Source organism: Callorhinchus milii, unplaced genomic scaffold, assembly GCF_018977255.1.
Source record: "Callorhinchus milii isolate IMCB2004 unplaced genomic scaffold, IMCB_Cmil_1.0 Scaffold2, whole genome shotgun sequence".
NCBI lineage: Eukaryota > Metazoa > Chordata > Chondrichthyes > Chimaeriformes > Callorhinchidae > Callorhinchus > Callorhinchus milii.
Window position 1 is genome coordinate 76,596,982 of NW_024704743.1, and position 18,533 is coordinate 76,615,514.

At 40.2% G+C, this 18,533-nt stretch overlaps 1 protein-coding gene across 1 annotated transcript in view; it reads left to right on the forward strand.

Moving 5' to 3' along the window:
• bbs9 (Bardet-Biedl syndrome 9) overlaps positions 1 to 18,533 on the forward strand; it is a 168,944-nt gene that overhangs the window by 72,625 nt on the left and 77,786 nt on the right. The window contains exons 19-20 of the mRNA XM_007900881.2: positions 1,062 to 1,234; positions 1,685 to 1,837. Coding sequence (XP_007899072.2) covers positions 1,062 to 1,234; positions 1,685 to 1,837 — 326 coding nt within the window. The remainder of the gene's footprint in view (positions 1 to 1,061; positions 1,235 to 1,684; positions 1,838 to 18,533) is intronic.

Consider the following 18,533-nt stretch of genomic DNA (forward strand, 5'->3'; position numbering starts at 1 on the left):
CATTCATTATTTATCACATTAAATGTTGACTGCATGTTTTGAAGGTCCTTTACCCTTTCCCTGATATCAATTTCAATAGCAACATCCATGAAACCCAGTCAGTAAGATTAAACTTGTATTGGACTTTGGTGAGCAGGATTTTTTTAACCAAAGAAATTGCAAGTAAAGGTGGTATTCTGCTAACTAACAGCCACATGCCTCGTTCTGCAAGTCCAAATGTGGGCCTTGCTTCTCCAAACTAACAAAGTTAAAGTCCACTTCATTAAAGACTTTTGGCCGAGCTGGCTCCAAGGAGATGTGAATAGCAATGGAATATTGTAATCATGATGCTCCTCTGTGGGGCTCTTGGTAGTCTGGTTCTTTAGTCAGACAACTCTCCAGTATTTCAAGGTATCTCTGATGACCAACCAACCAACCTGACATGTTGACAGGATGTCAGGTGCAAACCAGTCGCAAGGGATTCCTCCCACTCGGTTTCCGTAACCGTGCAAGCCACAACCTAACAGCTGTATTGGTCCAAGCTGGATAAGCAGCTTGACACTTACCAGACAGTGTTTGCAATAGCAAGATGGTTTAAATCCATAGTTTAAGCTTTTTTTTCAGGCTTAAATGTTTGTTGATTCAATCTAATCTGACAATGGCTCATCTTAATTAAAATATTTATGTTCATAAGAGTCATCAAATAATTGTGGTTGAAAATATTGTGCTGCAACAAACAGAAACACAGTGGGATTTCAAAGTATAGAAAAATACTTGAGATAAATCACTGAACAGTAAACAGTGTTGTATATGGTGAAATGCTCAGCTTGTGATGGGTTTGATTGCAGTACCCAGCTTGGAGGAAGGTTTGAAAATGTGTGTCTAATGGATATGACTAAAAGATTAAGTTCATGGAAATGTTTCTTTAAGATGTGACAGTGGACATGAGTTGTCAGAATTGATATTAAATGAATGACTAGCACTGAACTAAAATAATTTGGATTTTTGAAAATCCTCTGATGTTCAATACACTTTACTTTCAAAATGAATACCAGAAACATTTTTTTAAATCCATTTCTCAGGTCGTTACAGAGTTCAATGTGACCAGTTTGAAGACCTCTGGCTGATAACGAAAGAAATTGTCCAGCGTTTACAAGAGAATTTTGCCAGCCAAGGAACCCAAGACTTTATGTGCAAATTCCCTGGGCCCATTCCCCTGCTGGAGTATTTTGAACTCATCGATAAACATTTTGAGGTCTTGTCTTTTTCTTACATAAATTTTCGCATTACTTATGTAGTCCAAACATAATCAGTGACTTAAGGACCTAGATATAAGACAGTTACAAGAAGAGTGAAAGGAGAACATAGGAGCATTTTGTTTCACACAAAAAATTGTTGGGATATGCAATGCCCTACCAAGTAAGGTAGTGTAAGCACAGTCTATTGTGGATTTCACGAGGAATGTAGACAGGTTTATGAATGTGGGAGGCTTGAAGGGTTATGGGAATGGGATAGCACAGTGGTATTGAACGTACAGCTTACTCTGAAAGCCAGTGCAGACTCGATGGGCCCAATGGTTCCTTTTGCATTGTAATTTCTATGATTATAGATTTCAATTGTCTCAATGGGCATTATTGTACATGAAAACAGTTTTTATTTCTTTACAGCAGAGAAGTTGATGAGATCTCTTATATTGTTTTTGCAGTTGCGCCTAAATGCTGAGAAGTACAAAGAGCTTCTTTCAGAAAGGGCTGTACAGTTCAGAGCTATCCAACGGCGACTTTTAACCCATTTCAAGGACAAAACTCCCACTCCTCTACGTAATCTGGACACATTGTTGGATGGAACTTATCGGCAGGTTAGTGTGCCTTAAAAAGCTATGTAAAAGAAAGTGTAATATCTGTTGAAAACTATAGTTACCAGCTGCTTGAATGTTACGTTTACAAGATATACTTGCTTGTGTCATTGCTTTTGCTGCATATAATGTGGATATGATGTATGTTGTCATTTTAAAACATGAAGTAGTCTTGAGGCTTTTTAATGTATTTATTAAAAACACCGACATCCCACATCAATGTGTTTTGTTTCAGCACTAGCTCAGTCAATGCTAGTTCATTTTGGGTTCAGTTTGCATTAGATCTTTGATGCAAGACCATCTATAAAGTAGAAAATTAACAAACGTTTAAAACAACAATGTACTGGTTCATTCTTTGGTCTTCATACAATGCTGTTGTGAGTTATTTACCTGTTTAGATACATTTACCTATATAGATATATTTATCAAATTACTGACAGGGTATTTGAAGCATTAATGGGTTAAAATGTATTTCATGATAGCAAGAGATAATTCACAAAATGATACTTAATTTTTCAAATACATTTTAACAAGCAGAGAGATATTTTTCTTTGATTGAATATTATTACTCGGATTGTAAATGAAAATTTGCGCATAGAGTAATAAAAATAAAAATGGTTTTGGGAAGAAGGGAGAAAACAAATGAGATATTGCATTCAAACAAGAGAAAATATAGAGAAACTACAGGTAGTAGTTAGAACTTAGACTACTGGCAGATACAGCAATATTTGTTTCTGTGGCACAGACAGTTTCCTAAGTTCTCAGCTCATGCCCCACTAGTTTTATTAAAGATTAATCCTCAAGTATAAAACTTGAGGATCAACAGATAATACACAAGTTTAGCTTTTTCTAAAAAGTGAAACACTTCACTGCTTTGTCTTCAAGGCCCTCCATGGCCTTACCCCTTCCTACCTCCGTGACCTGCTAACCCCATATCAACCTGTCCACTCCTTCAACTTAGCAGGCTCTGGCCTGTTTCACGTTCCCCCATCTGGCCCATCCAACATCGACGGTCGGGCCTTCAGCCTCCCTTCACCTTGCTCCCTCCCTGCCCTCCTTCAAGGCACGTCTCAAGACCCTCCTCTTCAACCGCGCCTGTGGCCATCTTCCTACCCTCGCTACTCTCCACCCTCCCTGATCCCAACCCCCCCACCCCACCCTCTCAGGTCCAAATCCCTGACTGTCCAGCGCCTTGGGATGTCCTCTTGACGTGAAAGGCGCTTTACAAATGTAATTTTGCAATGTAACTCTGCTCTTTATCTTCCAATTTTCTGTCCGATCCTCCTTTTTGCTTTAAAACTAAAATAAATCTAATTCTAAGCAATTCTATCTTTAAACTGAAATGTAACATCTTCCACTTAGCTTCTTTCCTCCTCCTGACTCTAACCATCATTTTGTAAGTGGAAGCAGGCCTTTTTTACTACTGTAAAGGCATGTTCTTTATCCAATCAAAAGTGAAGCCATTGATATGAATACATCATACATGCACAAGGTGCCATCTTTCATTTGCTGTTATTACTTAGAAACAGGAATAAGGCTGCTGAGGAAGTGTACTTCCTGAGACTTCCCAATGAATGCTGTATTTCTGAAGCATTATGGTTGTAGTGGATCTAGAAAAAGATTATAAACCACAATAACTGAGTCTGTAAATTAACTTGAGGTTTCTGTTTTAGAATAACACTTGTGTATTCATAGGCTAGGTTGTTGGGCATTTACTCCCCCATCTCTGCAATATCAAGGGTGAAATTCACCTTGCAGTCAATAATTAGAGCCTTTAACATGAATTAAATTAAATTAAATTGAATCCCACTCAACAGGTAATTAGATATGGAGTTTGAATAATTTATGTACTAATTGTCAGTTGTGCACACTTTTCAGGCATTACAGTGATGTTAGCAAACCAGAAAGGAAACAATTTAACTAATCTTTAAAAGCAACAAAACAAAACCAGGAAGATAATAAGGGACACGAAGGAAGCTTATGCAAAATGCATGTCTGTTAATACAGCAGAAAATACAAAATCTATCAAAGGCATAGAAAGTAGGAAAAAGGGAATTTAGGAAGTCTAAGAGAGAACATGAGACAAAACTATTGGACAATATTAAAGGAACTATAAACATATTAGAAGTAAAGGAGGGGTTTGGCCATTTTGGAACAAAAGCCATGGTGCAAAAGGAGGGGTTGGCAGAGCTATTTAATTAATATTGCTTCAGTTTTCACTGAAGATATGGATACTCACAATAGAACTTAAAAAAAAGGAAACAAGGAAAAGGTACTTGGGATCAAAAAGGAAATTACTATAAAAATTAGGAGAACTAAAAATCAAGAAATCACAAGGGCCTGGTGGCATGCATTCCAGATTGTAAAGAGAAGTTGGAGATAGTTGAGGCACTGTTGATAATTTTCCAAACGTCTTTGATGGTTGGTAGGGTGGCAAATGTGGTGCCTGTGTTCAAGAAAAGCGCCAAGTATAAGTGAGGGAACTACAGGCCATTTAGCTTTATGTCAGATGTGGATAAACATTTGGAGGCAATGAGATCAGGGATAGACAACATGGATTTGTGATCTTGTTTGACGAAAAGAGTTCTTTGTAGAAGTAACTGAAAATGTAGATCAAGGCAATGTTGTGTATTTGGATTTCCAAAAAGCATTTGATAAGGTGACGCATGGAAAACTGGTAGAGAATCCGAGGGCACATGGAATAGGGGGAAATGTGATTTGGATAGAAAGGTAGTTGAAGGATCGAAAGCAGAAATTAAAACATTGTTTTTTTCAGTTGGAGGAAGGTAGGGGCCAATGCAGGGGCCTCTCCTTTTTTCCATACATATCAATGAACTTGACTTAGAAAAAAGGGAGTGCAGTGTCAAAGATAATACCAAGCTAAGAAGTATAATGTAAAGCAATGATGATGGAAAGAAACTGCAGGAGAGTTTACAACAACAACAAGATTACATTTTGTATAGCGCCCTTCACGTTGGGAGGACGTCCCAAGGCGATGGACAGAGTACAGCATTTCAGGTTTACACAGATAAGCACAGTGGGCTGATCAGTGGGAAATTAAGTTTAACGAAAAGAAATTTGAGGTGATAGAAAAAAATAAGGGAATGGAGTATATATTGAATGGCAGTGTCTTGCAAGAACCTAAGGAGCAAAGAGATTCGGGAATGCAGGGACATTGAAAGTAGTATTGAAAGCGTCAAAGGCTGTAAAGAAAGCTTATAGCATGCTGGGTTTTATACACAGGTATCGAGTACAAAAGTAAAGCAATAATGTTAAGTTGTACAAAACATTAGTTAGACTGCAACTGGAGTACTACGTTCAGTTTTAGGAGGTAGACATTGTTACGGAGTAACATTATTTGAATGCTTTAGTCTGCTTTCCTTAACATTAAAATTGTCTGCCAATTTTCTTAGTCCATGTAGAAATATTCAATGTTCAGCTAAAATATCCAGTCATTTTAAGAATGTTGTCTTTAAAGCTACACTTCTAAAACTATATATTTTATACTTCTCTCTGCCTCATATGAATGTTGGGGGGAAAACCCAATGCTGTCATGGGAATCACTAACAGATTAAGAATTCTCTTGGTTTTATTTTCACATGACTCCATGGCCTCTTGTAACTAGACTCTCCCTGTATTTTAGCTGATGATTTGTGGTAACTCATTGTTCCAAGATTTTCTAATTGCCCTTGTATAATTACACTGCACTTTATAGTCTCAGTAGGAGTCCGACCTGCTAAAACTTCAACCCCCGTTTGTCACTATAAGTGATCTAGGTTAGCAACATCTAAATTGGCTCCAGGTCAACAAAAACCATCGGTAGCTGTGACCTCAGGTTTGGGACAATTTGGAGCCATGTGGATCCTACAACCATAAATGGGCAGATGGATTCCATTGCTAAATTCTCCGCTCTATACTGACATGGTTACTCAAGCCACAACTGTTCCCATTTTCCACAAGTGTATTTAGAACTTGTACAGAACATCAGAGACGAGTGCTCTAGTACACATTGTTTCTAGTAGCCCAAATTTTAGCTGATGTCCTGTAATGTTCTCCTTGCACTACTGTTAAAGTAGATCATTGTGTTTTCAACATTTCAAAAAAATTATGTGTACATATTCTTGGGTGGTCTCCAACCAAAGTGGAGTCATTGATGATTGACATAGTTATGCTTAAGCCAATCTTATTATAACATATCAATTTAGGTGATCTGTGCTGGTATGCAGAACTTTGTGTGTGTGTTTAGTTGCACGTGGAGAGCCTTCTTCAAACCCCCAACAAGAGCAATTCAAAATGGGCAACTAAATACTACTCCTCATACTGCTGCAGCAATATTAAAAGGTTATGAGTACAATTTCTACAGTTTGAACCATGAAAACTTCAAGTCAACATATATAAATGGCAAAATAATTTAATAGACCTTTCACAAATTTGCATCAGACAACTTTGCTTCAGCATAAGTGTTTATTGAAGTTAAGACTATTGTGCTTTTCAAGTAGCCTGAGAAGGTTTGTTCTGTTCACAGACTCTCATGTAAAACAGTGCCACTTTGTTCCTTTTAAATAGTGTGTGTTGAGTGCAGATACATGGCTTCTCCTGTTATATCTTATTAAGAGGATCCCACCTATGGCCCTAAATAAGCTTGTAATACTGGAACTGTTGAACCCTTGTCCAAGAACAACTGGAGGTCTGTGTTTAAACATTGTATGCGGTGTCATGGCTGATTAATGTCCCTCGGTACTATCCTTATTATTATGCCCCCAAGTTCCATGGGTTAAATAGTTAGGTTGCCAAAGAAGCAGCCTGTTGGGTATGCCACCTGGGGAAGTTACTATGGTATGACAAAAACTCTTTATTTCTTTGCGCACCCCTACTGTTTAAATCAAGGTTCTTAAACACTTCACAGTGTATTAGCAAAATGCCACATGCTTGCCATTAGAAAGATCTGTTGAAGAATTAATGGGTTTACTTTAATCTCGAGAAGAATTATTTTCAATTACTCTTTGTTCTGAAGAGAAATTGTGGGAAAAATGCTAGTCATCGCAGAATGGAGCAACTTTTTTTAAAAAAAGTTTTAAAAAAGATTGTACATAGGTCTTATAATGCTTTGTGAAGAAAGTGAGCAATTTGGCATTGGGGCGTCTCTTACTTATTTATGCTTTATTAGCTACATCCAGATTCTAAATATTTATTGATTTGTAATATTGTTTCTGGTACAACAAATTCACTAAGTTATATTAGACCAGTTTATTGCTTTATTGTTTCCAAACTGAAGGCCATGTTTTGCACATGTTATTTAGAGCAAATTTAAATATTCATTGCATATTATATAAAAGGATTTGTCATGAAAAAATATTTAGGCTCTTTGTAAATTACATTAACATATTTTACCATGTTTGACGAATAAAGATTTGGCTTTCATGAATTTACACACACTACGTATGAATTATCATAATTATTTACAAATTGCTAATTTTCACTTTTGCTATTGAACTGTTAAATTGTAGCTGGTAGATATGCTTTTTTATTGCAAGCAATTCACAGATGAGCATTCTACGAGCATTGTCAGTGTATGAAAAATCGTACCGTCCTTCCAGTTATTCCTAAATCAGTGGCATTCTGTCAGTGCCACTAATTTAAATGGAACAGAAAATTCAGGAGTTTAAACTTATAAGTATAAAGCAAAGCACTCACTTTTGTCACATCGGCATAGTCTCATACATGTGTAACTTTTACCGAATGCCTTTGAAAATATTCATCAGCATTTATTTAGTAATTATTTATAATTAATTGTATTAGAAGTTTTCTCAAGAAAGATGAAGTTTGAGAGTATAATTTGACCTGACCTTCACAGTCTTTCTACCTTACCCTGGAAGGTACTCAGCGAAGGGTATAGTTTCACAAACCTCCAGTACGCCATGTGAAATTTGACAAGTATAAATGGAAATAAAAATATAAGAATTTGCTAGGCAAAAGAAACCAAGGTCCATCCAGTTTGCCTTCCACCATCCTGGCAGAAGCATGACATGTCATGTCCCAAAATATATATTGTATCCCGAGATATTGTTTCCTAATAAATCCAACTAATTTGTTCTTGAACAAATAGTCGCTTTGGAACCCTGCAGATGCAAGTTGTTGTTGATGTTGTTGTTACTACTTGACCATTGGGGAGAGGAGTGAAGGTGCACCTAGCCCGGTCAACCTTAGTCATGTCCTTTTTATCTCCAGACATGCAATGTCAGCAATTTCCAGCAGGGGTCAGTGAATATCAAGCAGGTAGAGGGAGCCCTGGCTGATTAGTTTTTCCTTGTTTCTCCAGAGATTTAAACATCAATTTCAGTGTTCCTGTTACTATCCAGCTGAGATTGACTGTTGACCTGAAATCCAGCCTGGGATATTCCTCATCAGTGTGGCCAAGAAGCACACTGCATTGATTCGGAGATTGATGATTTTTTGCTACTCTTAACAATAATAATCTTTGCATTTGATATAATGTTTTATCATGTCATCAAAGCCCATCACTGAATGTTACTGTTAAGTAAAGTGAATATATTTGTAAGCAAATGCAGCATTGTTGCATTGTGTGCTTCTCTTTTCAAATTGTGCTGTGAGATCTTTAAGGTCCACCTGAACAGGCAGATATGACCTTGATTTAACGTCTGTTCTGAAGAACAACACTTCATATAATGCAGCACTCTCCGAGCACAGTATTGGAGTGTTAGCCTATAATCCTAAGTTCCCGATGTGGGGAGTGCACTTTGAATCTTTAGACTCTGTACAATACAGTACAATACAATGCAATATAATACAATTTACCTTGCATAGTGCCTATCAGATCAGGAGAATGTCCCAAAGCCTAATTCTGGCTGAGTACAAAAGCTGGCGGTGGGGGTGAGGGGGTGAGACCTCTACACTCTGTTGGCCCTCTACACCCCACTCTCCCTAGCTTCAAAAGAGAACTACCCAAATGCTTTTAATAGAATCAGCTATGGGGGGTTGGGGAAATGAGACTGAAAAGATTGCTCTTGAGGAAGCCAGCACAGACATGATGGGCAAACTGGCTTCATTCTGTCCTGTAAATTTCTAAGGTTCTATGGTGATAATGAACCAAAGAGTCGACAAAGAGGTACATTTTGAGACATACTATGAAAGAGGGAAGGGATGGAGCAAGTCAGAGAGACCTGGGAATAGAGATCCAGAGCATGGGTGAAAGTCCACTGGCTGATCGTTTGGCGGCCGAGCAAAGGGAATGGCTGGGTTCGTACTGGTGGAATTTTCAGAAATTGGGTTGGGTGAGAGCATTGAGGGTTTAAATGTGAGAACAAGGATCTTGAACTTGATCTGCTGGGGGGAATGGAGAGCCAGTGAGCTGAGCAATGATGGGGGCAGTGGGCTCGTGGAGCCTAATATGGAACAGGACATGGGCTACAGATTTCTGGTTAGTCTGCGGCCTGTGCAGGGAAGAGCTGGGAAGTCTAGAAGCAGAACATTGGCATAGTGGAACCGGGACATAATAAAGGATTGGATGAGCATCTTGTTGGCCTGAGTGAAGAGGTTGTGACGAAAGCGAGCACTATTGAAGAGATGGGGGAAAGCTGAGCAAGTGAGAGTATATAGATGTGAGGTTTGAACAATATTTGGGGGTAAGCAGAGGTACCGGACTGGCTCCGCAAGGTATACAACCATGAAGGTTGAGTCTGTCAGCACATAAGGTGAGAAAGTGCTCATGGGAGCCAAGCATAAGAGTCTTAGTTTTGTCGACATTCGACTTGAGAAACTTTGAGTTCATCCAAAACTTGAGGTTCGCCAGACCATCGGTCAGAACAGCAGTTGTCCTGCAATTGAAAGTGGAGGCAGAGAGTTAGTTGCGTGTCATCTGCATATGTATGGAAATTAACCCCATGTATGTGGATGATGTAACTGAGTGGGAGCTTGTAGATAGTATGAAAATGAGAGGTGCAAGGATAGAGCCCCGAGGAACATTCAGAAAGGCGAGAGTGTGACTAACTTGAGCCAAGCTGACATCATTAATGTAATCTTGCATTAAGAAGCATTGTTTTATTGAGTTGAAAAAAAACTACAATATATTCTAAAAGAAGATCAAAAAATACTTCTGAGAGCCAAAGCCTTATAACATACAGCAGTCCAATCTGAACAAGCACTGTAAAACATACCTGGGCATTTTACAGATAAATTTGCCATTATTAGACAACTGTGTGGAAAAAAATATTGAAAATTCTTTGTAAAATTTGTTTTAAAAGAATTCCTATTTTAGAAACAATACTTATTACAAAAACATGTAATTTGTGTGTGCCTGTGTTTACTCAAAATACAAATATAAAATAATTTTTGCAATGTCCTGTATTTTTAACTTAATCTGAATAAGGCCTTCACCTAAAATAGATATTATTCTTTCCGGAAATGTGTTCTGTTTCAATAATTATTTTGACAAGTACCTGTAGTGATGCAATGTTGGGAATTATCCATTAGTACAATACAACTATTTACTTGGATCATTAGAAGGAAATGATAGTCTTATCTCCCTGTCTCGGTGATGATAGGAAAGAAATGAGTTAGCTTTATGTTGTCTGAAAGTTTGAAAGGTTCTCTTTTAGTAGCATTATCTGCCTTCCTGTTTAATCTTGTCCCGGGCAATTATTTCTTTTATACTGGCCTTTATGTGCAAAGATTTGAATACATGAGATTGAACACCGGTAATTGTAACGGCTGTATGTGACACCCCATTTTGTTTGAAAAAATAAGGAAAAAAGCCATTAACACTGATTTGTTATACAATCGTCTAACGTAACAAAGGGGGGAAAAGTCACTCTCTCCTGGGATTGCCATGAAAGTACCAGGTAATTATGTTCGTTACAATAGAAGGATTTGAATGCTTGTAAATTCCACTGTCTAGCTGGTTTTGAAAGTACAGAATCCAACAGAATGTAATTCTATCCTTTTTGAAAGAGCCTTTGGTGCATTTCAGGCTAGTGGGAATGAAAAAGTAGGAGTAAGGTATGGCTTTGTAGATATTTTATTATTCATTAGACATTTGTCATTTTGAAATATGACCAGCTTTTACTGAATACAATATCAATAATCCTTCCAGTGAAAAGAAATGAGACTTGCAAAGGATTTTTTTTAAAAAATCTCGTTTTTGAAAGAGAAAGAAATTGCTTCACTGTGGATGCTGACTTTATTTACATTAGCACAAGACACAGACAGTGTAATCCTGATTCAAGCAGTAGATCAGCCCAGTCATAACAGATTATTTGAAGCAGACTTTCATTGTTCATACCTGATTAAATAGGAAACAACAAACAACAGGTTGCTGATTCGTTATTTTTTCTTTCCCTCTTGTTCTTTTTATTGGGTATAGTTCCATGGGTGGCAGTCACCCTGTGGTTTCTTGCCCAGGTGGGTATCAATCTTGTCTTAATATAAGACTTGACTTACACATTCACAGCCTGGTTGATCACTAGAAGGATCAGTGCTGAGACTGATCCTGTTTTCATCAAGTGTGTATATATAATATATATGCACGGGATAATTTCAGTAGAGATCTCTGAATAATCATCAAGAGCATGATTGATTTTCCTCTCCCTAAAATTGTACCCTTAGTGGTGGCAACACTGAGATCAGTGTGCATGTTTACTCACCAATAAATTAATTAACCTATTTGAAAGCACAAAGCAGACACCTTAATCAAACGTATGAACATTAAAAAATGTATATTACATGAAGGCATTTAAAGATTAAGAGGAAAGCCTTAGATTTCCAATTGCAATTTTTCTTGTTTCAGGGTGCTAGCAAATTATAATTCACTGAGAGTTCACATAATAAGGATTAATTTATGTTTTATCTCCTTATTAATGGTGAGATTAATTCCCCCTCTCACCCTTGTGACTATAATAATAATTTGCCAACTATTTATTGATTAGTTAGTTTTCAGATTTGTATCCATTATCTTGGGTAGACATGCACTGAATAATGTAGATACCCACTACTTATGTACTGAAAATAATGGGTCCAATTAAGTCCACCTTCAGAATATTCAATGGCAAATAGAAACATAACACTAAATTACCTCACTAGGTACAAGACATCTAATGGTTACTCGGTTTCTTCACTGTAGAATTTTTTAGTCGAAGTTCCTGCTTGCACCAAAATTATTTTGTCATAGATAACAGTAAAAATCATATCCCATTGAGTGCTTTTCTACTTAATGTGAATGAGGGGACTCTCACCATTTACTCTTTTTCTTAAAATGGAGAATCCTATTAGAACCGAGCAATGAGCAATTTATTACAACATATTGTAAGCCCATTTCATGCCTGAATCCTTTGAATTGCTTTTGCTATTTCAATTAATTTCTAAGGAATAGCGGGTCTTTATGCAGCATTTCCATATTCCGCACATGATTAATAGCTCAACAATTTGACAGCATTGAAGGTTTAAAATGGGCTGATTTTTACATTTGATTAATTCTGCTTCCCTCTGGTTTTGGGAGTTGATTTCAAATAAAGGTTTTTGAGAAATGATTGTGGAGAATTAGAATGATTGTTTTTTAATATGATAGGGCTCTCGCCTCTGAGTCAAAAGGCTGTGAATTCAAGCCACACCTCAGGACTTTGAACTCATTGTCTAGGCTGGCATTCCGGTGCAGTGTTAGGGGAGTGCTGCATTGTTGGGGATGCCGTTCTTCGGATGAAATGTTAAACCGAGGCCCATCTGCCTGTTCTGGTGGACATTAAAGAGGCCATTCAATATTCAAAAAGAGAAGGGAGTTTCATACGATGTTCTGGCCAGCAATGCTCCAGATAAAATTGGTCATTCACTCCATAGCTGTTTGTGGGACATTGCTGTGCTCACATTGGCTGCTGTGTTGGCCTACAAAATATGCAGTCACTAAACTTTATAGTAAATCTTGTGAAGCATTTTAAGATGTCTTCCCAATGCGAAAAGCGCTATATCAAATGAAATGATTATTATAATTATTATCTTGTCTCATTTTCCTTATTGGTACTTTACAGGATCATTTCATGCTTGGCATTGTACACTTTGACTGCTTTCCCACTGCTTTGCTCTGGCTATTGATTACATTTTAGAAATTGAGCTGCAAAAATCAAAATCTGAAAGAACAATTTACAATGTGCTATATGAAATATATAGACAGATAATAGGACAAAGGTGGGATGAGAAAATACAATGAATTACTATTCTTAAGAAACAAACACAAGGTAGAGCTTAATAAAATATCCACAAATACAGCACATTTAGAAACAAACTGCAAGTGACTCAAAGAAAGGCAGTTGCTACTTCCTGTTGCAGAAATGCAACATCACAGTCATTAAAGTTAGTATTTATTGTAGTCTTGATACATTTTTCCTTAAAAGGAGACCAGCGACTCCTCCAAAGTTAGCAACGCCACTGCCTGGAGTTTAACTGATCAACATACACAGAAAGTAGCAGATCTTATGCACAGTCAGTCTCAAGTTACCTGGTCTAAACAGGTGCAGTGTTTGAATTGCCCTCAATAAAACTAGGTTGGAAAAGGGAAAATTGCCCAACTCCTGATCTATGTTCATTTCAAAATGTATTTTTGTTAGCAATGGGACAACAACAGGACAACAACAACAACAACAACAAAATCACATTTGTATAGCACCTTTCACGTCGGGAGGACGTCCCAAGGCACTGGACAGTCAGTGTTTCGGACCCGAGCTGGGAGTCAGGATCGGGGAGGGTGAAGGGCAGGGGATGAAAGAGGGTGATTGAAGGCCTGGTCGAAGAAGAGGGTCTTGAGATGGGTCTTGAAGGAGGCAAATGGAGATGGCGAGGCAGAGAGACTGTGGGATGGAGTTCCAGAGGGTGGGGGCAGAATGCCTGAAGTTCCGTCCGCCATTGATGGAGTGGGCAAAACAGGAAGTGAAGCAGGCTGGAGCCCACTGAGTGAAGGGAGTGGGCAGGTTGATAGGGGGTTAGGAGTTCGCAGAGGTAGGCGGGAGCAAGACCATGGAGGGCTTTGAAGGTGAGGACCAGGATTTTGAGTTCTGGATGATCTGCAGCCTATGGAGGGTGGAGTTGGGGAGGCCGACAATTAGGGAGTTTACGTAGTCAAGCCTGGATGTTATGAATGCGTGTATGAGGGTTTTGGAGGCCTGCTGTGTGAGACAGTAGTGGAGTCGGGCGATGTTGCAGAGGTGGTGGAAGGCAGAGTGGGTCTTGGCATGGATGTGGGGTAGAAAGGATAGTTGAGGGTCAAACATGATGCCAAGGTTCTGGACTGGCTTAGTAAGGTGGAGTGTGCATCCATGGCTGGCGATGCTGTCAGCCCCTGAGGTATGGAGGCGCTGACGGGAGCCAATCAAGAGAGCCTCGGACTTGTTGATGTTCAGATGAAGAAAGTTAACTCTCATCCAGGGCTTGATGTCAATTCTGTCAGGACAGCTGTGCTCCTGGAGTCAAGGATGGAGGCAGAAAGATAGAGTTGGGTGTCATCTGCATACACGTGGAAGTTGACCCAATGTCTGCAGATGATGTCACCGAGAGGGAGCATAGAGATATTGAAAATGAGGGGACCAAAGATAGAGCTCTGAGGAATGCCGAATGAGATGGTGCGGGGGCTAGAGGACAAACGGTTTGTAGAGATGAAGTGGAGATTGTGTAAAAGGTACGATCTGAACCAACCATGAAGGTTGAGGTGAGAAGAGAGGCGGTGGAGGAGAGTAGAGTGGTCAACGGTATCGAAAGCAGCAGAGAGGACGAGGAGGCAGAGGGAGCCCTGGTCGCAGATGGCATGGAGAATGGTATAGAGGAAGTTGTGGAGGAGAGTGACCAAGGAGGATAGGGCATTGTGGGAGGAAACCCAGAGAGGGAGGAGTTCAGATGATTCCAAGGCAGCAGAGAGGGAGGGGGTGGGAGATTTTTTCTACGAGTGGTAGGAGATGGAGGTGGGTTGTGTGGCCATGGGGAGAGGGATTGAGAAGTTAAGGGAGATGAAGTAATGGTCCAAGATCGCTTTGTCGGTGATTGTGAGGCCCGAAACAGTTAGGCCGCAGGTGATCACCAGGTCGAGGGGGTGGCTGTGGATGTGGGTGGTGGATGTGGAGGGAGAGGTTAAGGGAGAAGAAGTCAGCAGAGGGTGTGAAGTGAAGATTGAAGTCACCTAGGAAGAGGAGGCGTTCAGAGCAGAGGGAGAGGGAAGATAGGAGGGTGGAGATGTCGGGGAGGAAGGTGGGGGAGGGCTTGGGGGGATGATAGATAAGGAGAATTTTGAGGGAAAGGTTGGAGGGGTGATGAAGGGTAAGATGCTCAGAGGAGGGGAAGGTTCAGGAGGAATAAGGGGATAGGCTGAGCGGGGACCAGGAGATGAGAGCCACACCACCACCAACAACAACAACAACAACAAGATTCCATTTATAGAGCGCCTTTCACGTCAGGAGGACGTCCCAAGGCGCTGCACAGTTGGGTCATGACCCGAGCAGGGGGGAAATGGTCAGGGTGAGGGGAGGGAAGGGAGGGAGAGAGGAGGGGGGAAATGGTCAGGGTGAGGGGAGGGAAGGGAGGGAGCGAGGAGGAGGAAGAGAGTCGAGAGGGGAGCTGAAGGCACGGTCAAAGAGAATCGTGGTTAGTCGTGGGATATGATGGAAGGTGTAGCTGGGTGGAGTGGCCTCTGTTGCGGGAAGTGTCGCCTGGACTGATCCAGGTTTCAGTGAAGGTGAGAATGTCAATATTTTCGTTGACAATGAGGTCTTGGATGGTGAGTGTTTTATTGGAGAGGGAGCAGACATTTTGTAGGCCGATGTGGATGGGACAATTGGTGGCGGAATGTGGGGGATGAGGGAGAGGATTGACAGGGAGGGTGGGGATGTGGGTGAGCGAGGGAGAGGTTGGCCCCCGGGATCAGGGATCGATGGGCCTTGTGGCGAGAATGGGGGACAAGGCAGTCAGAGTGGTTGCTGTTGGACAGCCAGTGTCGCCTGTCACAATGGGCCCGACGGAGGATTCGGACACATCCCAGCTCACCTGTGATGGATCCCCCTTTAATTGAATTTGTGGACCTTGCTGTGAACAAAATATAATGCACTTGACAATAATTACTGTAAAGCAGTTTGAGTCCCTGGGGCCAACCTCTCCTCTCTCATCCACATCCCCACCCCACCTGTCAATTCTCCCCCTTGTTCCACCCATTCCGCCATGGCCAACAAAATGTCCACTCTCTCACTCGTTTATGAATGGCCACTTTGACGAGGTACTGGAGAGTGCCTATGGAAACCTAGAACATTAATCAGCACCATTAGGGGACCAAAGAAAACTTGCATTATTTATAGTACCTTGTACACCAAAATGTCTCAAACTGCTTAACAGTAATTATTGTCAAGTGCAGTATATTTTGTTCACAGCAAAGTTCCACAAATAGACATAAGGTAAAGCAGTGTAGACTGATTTCAGGTCCTGGCATGAGGCTTAAACGCACAGCTTCTGACCTCAGAGGCAAGAGTTCAACTGAGTGAGAAGGGACAGAAAATAATTTAAAACTTTAAATGGGCTATAAAATATATTTTTTTATCACTTATATGCATTAAACAAGTCCCATCAGTCAGGACTATGACATTTAATATGATTTATGCGAAGTCCAAGTTGCAGGCAAACTGTATAAGTCGTATAAAATCCAATTTCATCAATAATCTACACTGCACATGTCTAATTCAATGCAGCCGGTAAGTGCGCTTAAAGTGACGGGTAAAGAGTACATTTCCCACAATTCAGTGCCCATTGACCCTCGCCATATGTGCACTTAATGGAGGGTAGGGGAGCGGCATTACAATTTAGGAGGTGGGGTGATTAATACAAATAGTGCAAAGAAATCAAGCAATTTTGATAAGAAATTTAGCCTTTTTGCACTCGCCCTCTGGAACTCCACCCTGGAGCCCCTCCGCCTCTATTGCCTCTTTCAAAACCCATCACAAGAGCTTCCTCTTCGACTGTGCAGGACACCCTTCTTAACTAGAGCCTGCAGCTCCCATGCAAACCATTGACTGTCCAGCACCTTGGGACTTTTCTTGATGCGAAAAGTGCTTTATAAATGAACAACAACAACAAAATTACATTTGTAAATCGCCTTTCATGTCGGGAAGACATCCCAAGGAGATGAACAATCAGGGATCAGGACCCGAGTGTGGGGGCAGGATTGGGATGAGGGAGGCCAGAGGGGTTAGGAAGGCGTCTGAAGGCACATTCAAAAAAGAGGGTCTTGAGTCGTTCCTTGAAGAAAACGACTCAATGAAATATGTTGTTGCTAAAACTGAATGGGACTTGGGTGAATGTATTTTGTACTCTAAGTATTTGCATTGCTGGATGTTTCTTCCAAAATGACCCATCAACATGATGTTAAAATTGCTAGTGATTGAAAAATTTTATTGTCTCCATTTGCAACAAAGAGCTATTTCCCTCAATGCTATATTGATCTATTGTTGCTACAAATTCTCAAATTTAGCTACTGCCTATGTGCTACAATCACATGTAATTAATATCGGGGGCAGGTGGCAGCTAATGTTTGTGACTGTGACAATGTGGCTTCGTTGTGTAATAGTTGAAACTCTCCCTGCAGCTGAATGAAATCGGATACATTTTACAGTACTTAGAAGTTTAGATTTAGATTACTTCATTTCACGTGTTGTTACAGGACGTGACTCATAACAACATGTGAAATATGTTTGTGTTGAAATCCATTCACTCTCTGTAACCTCACTACCTCTCCAACCTCCTTACTCCCCAATCCACCACCTGGCACCTTCACTCGACTGGCACTGGCCGTCGCTCGGCCCTCTCACCCTCTGCCCCACCATCGGAGCTCACGCTTTCAGCCACTATGTCCCAAAACTCTGGAATACTCTCCCTCAGTCCCTCCACCTTACCCCCTCTCTCTTCTTTCAAGTCCCGCCTGAATAATTATCTCTTCAACCGTGCTTACGGCCCCCTCCCTCAGCTCAGAGTCAGACTCCGCCACTGTTAAGCGCTCTGAGATGCTACCCTGCGTGGAGGGTGCTATATAAGTGCAAGTTGTTGTTGACCCTGATTCCTCTTATTCTGGCCTATCGCTCACCTACAGTGCTCCAGGACATACTGCAATACTTCAGAAGTATTTATTTTTTTAAATGACTGTTCATTAGAAACATTACAAAGATTATGTGTGTGTTTTGATTCATATTAATGTCATCTACGTCATTATTGGTCATGATTTGATTCACATAGCTTGCAGCAAGGCGAACGTAGGAAGCCACATTATTGATGAGCAGACCTTATTAAACCTTTTGAAAAATGATCAATTCAAATTATTTTATTGTCAATTCACAAAAAAAATTCTTACATTTCCAGACTTTAAAATTTTGAATTTTTAAAAAATGGTATATTATGCACAGCTGAGCCAAGCTCAGTGAATTCTTAAGATTTAGCATTACCATGTAAATGAACTTTACACAATAGGTGATAACCCACAGGTGAAGCTCAAGTGCTTTATCAACATCATCTGAACGGCTGTGATGTGTTACACCCTTGAAACACACTCCTGCTTGTGTTGTTCTATGTAACATATATAGCCGGAATTGCAGGGATAGTTTTTTTCTTTTTTAGTTCACTGGAGGATCTTTCCTTTTTTCTATTGGCAGTTGGGGTCAAGCCTTACCCTGGACTGTAG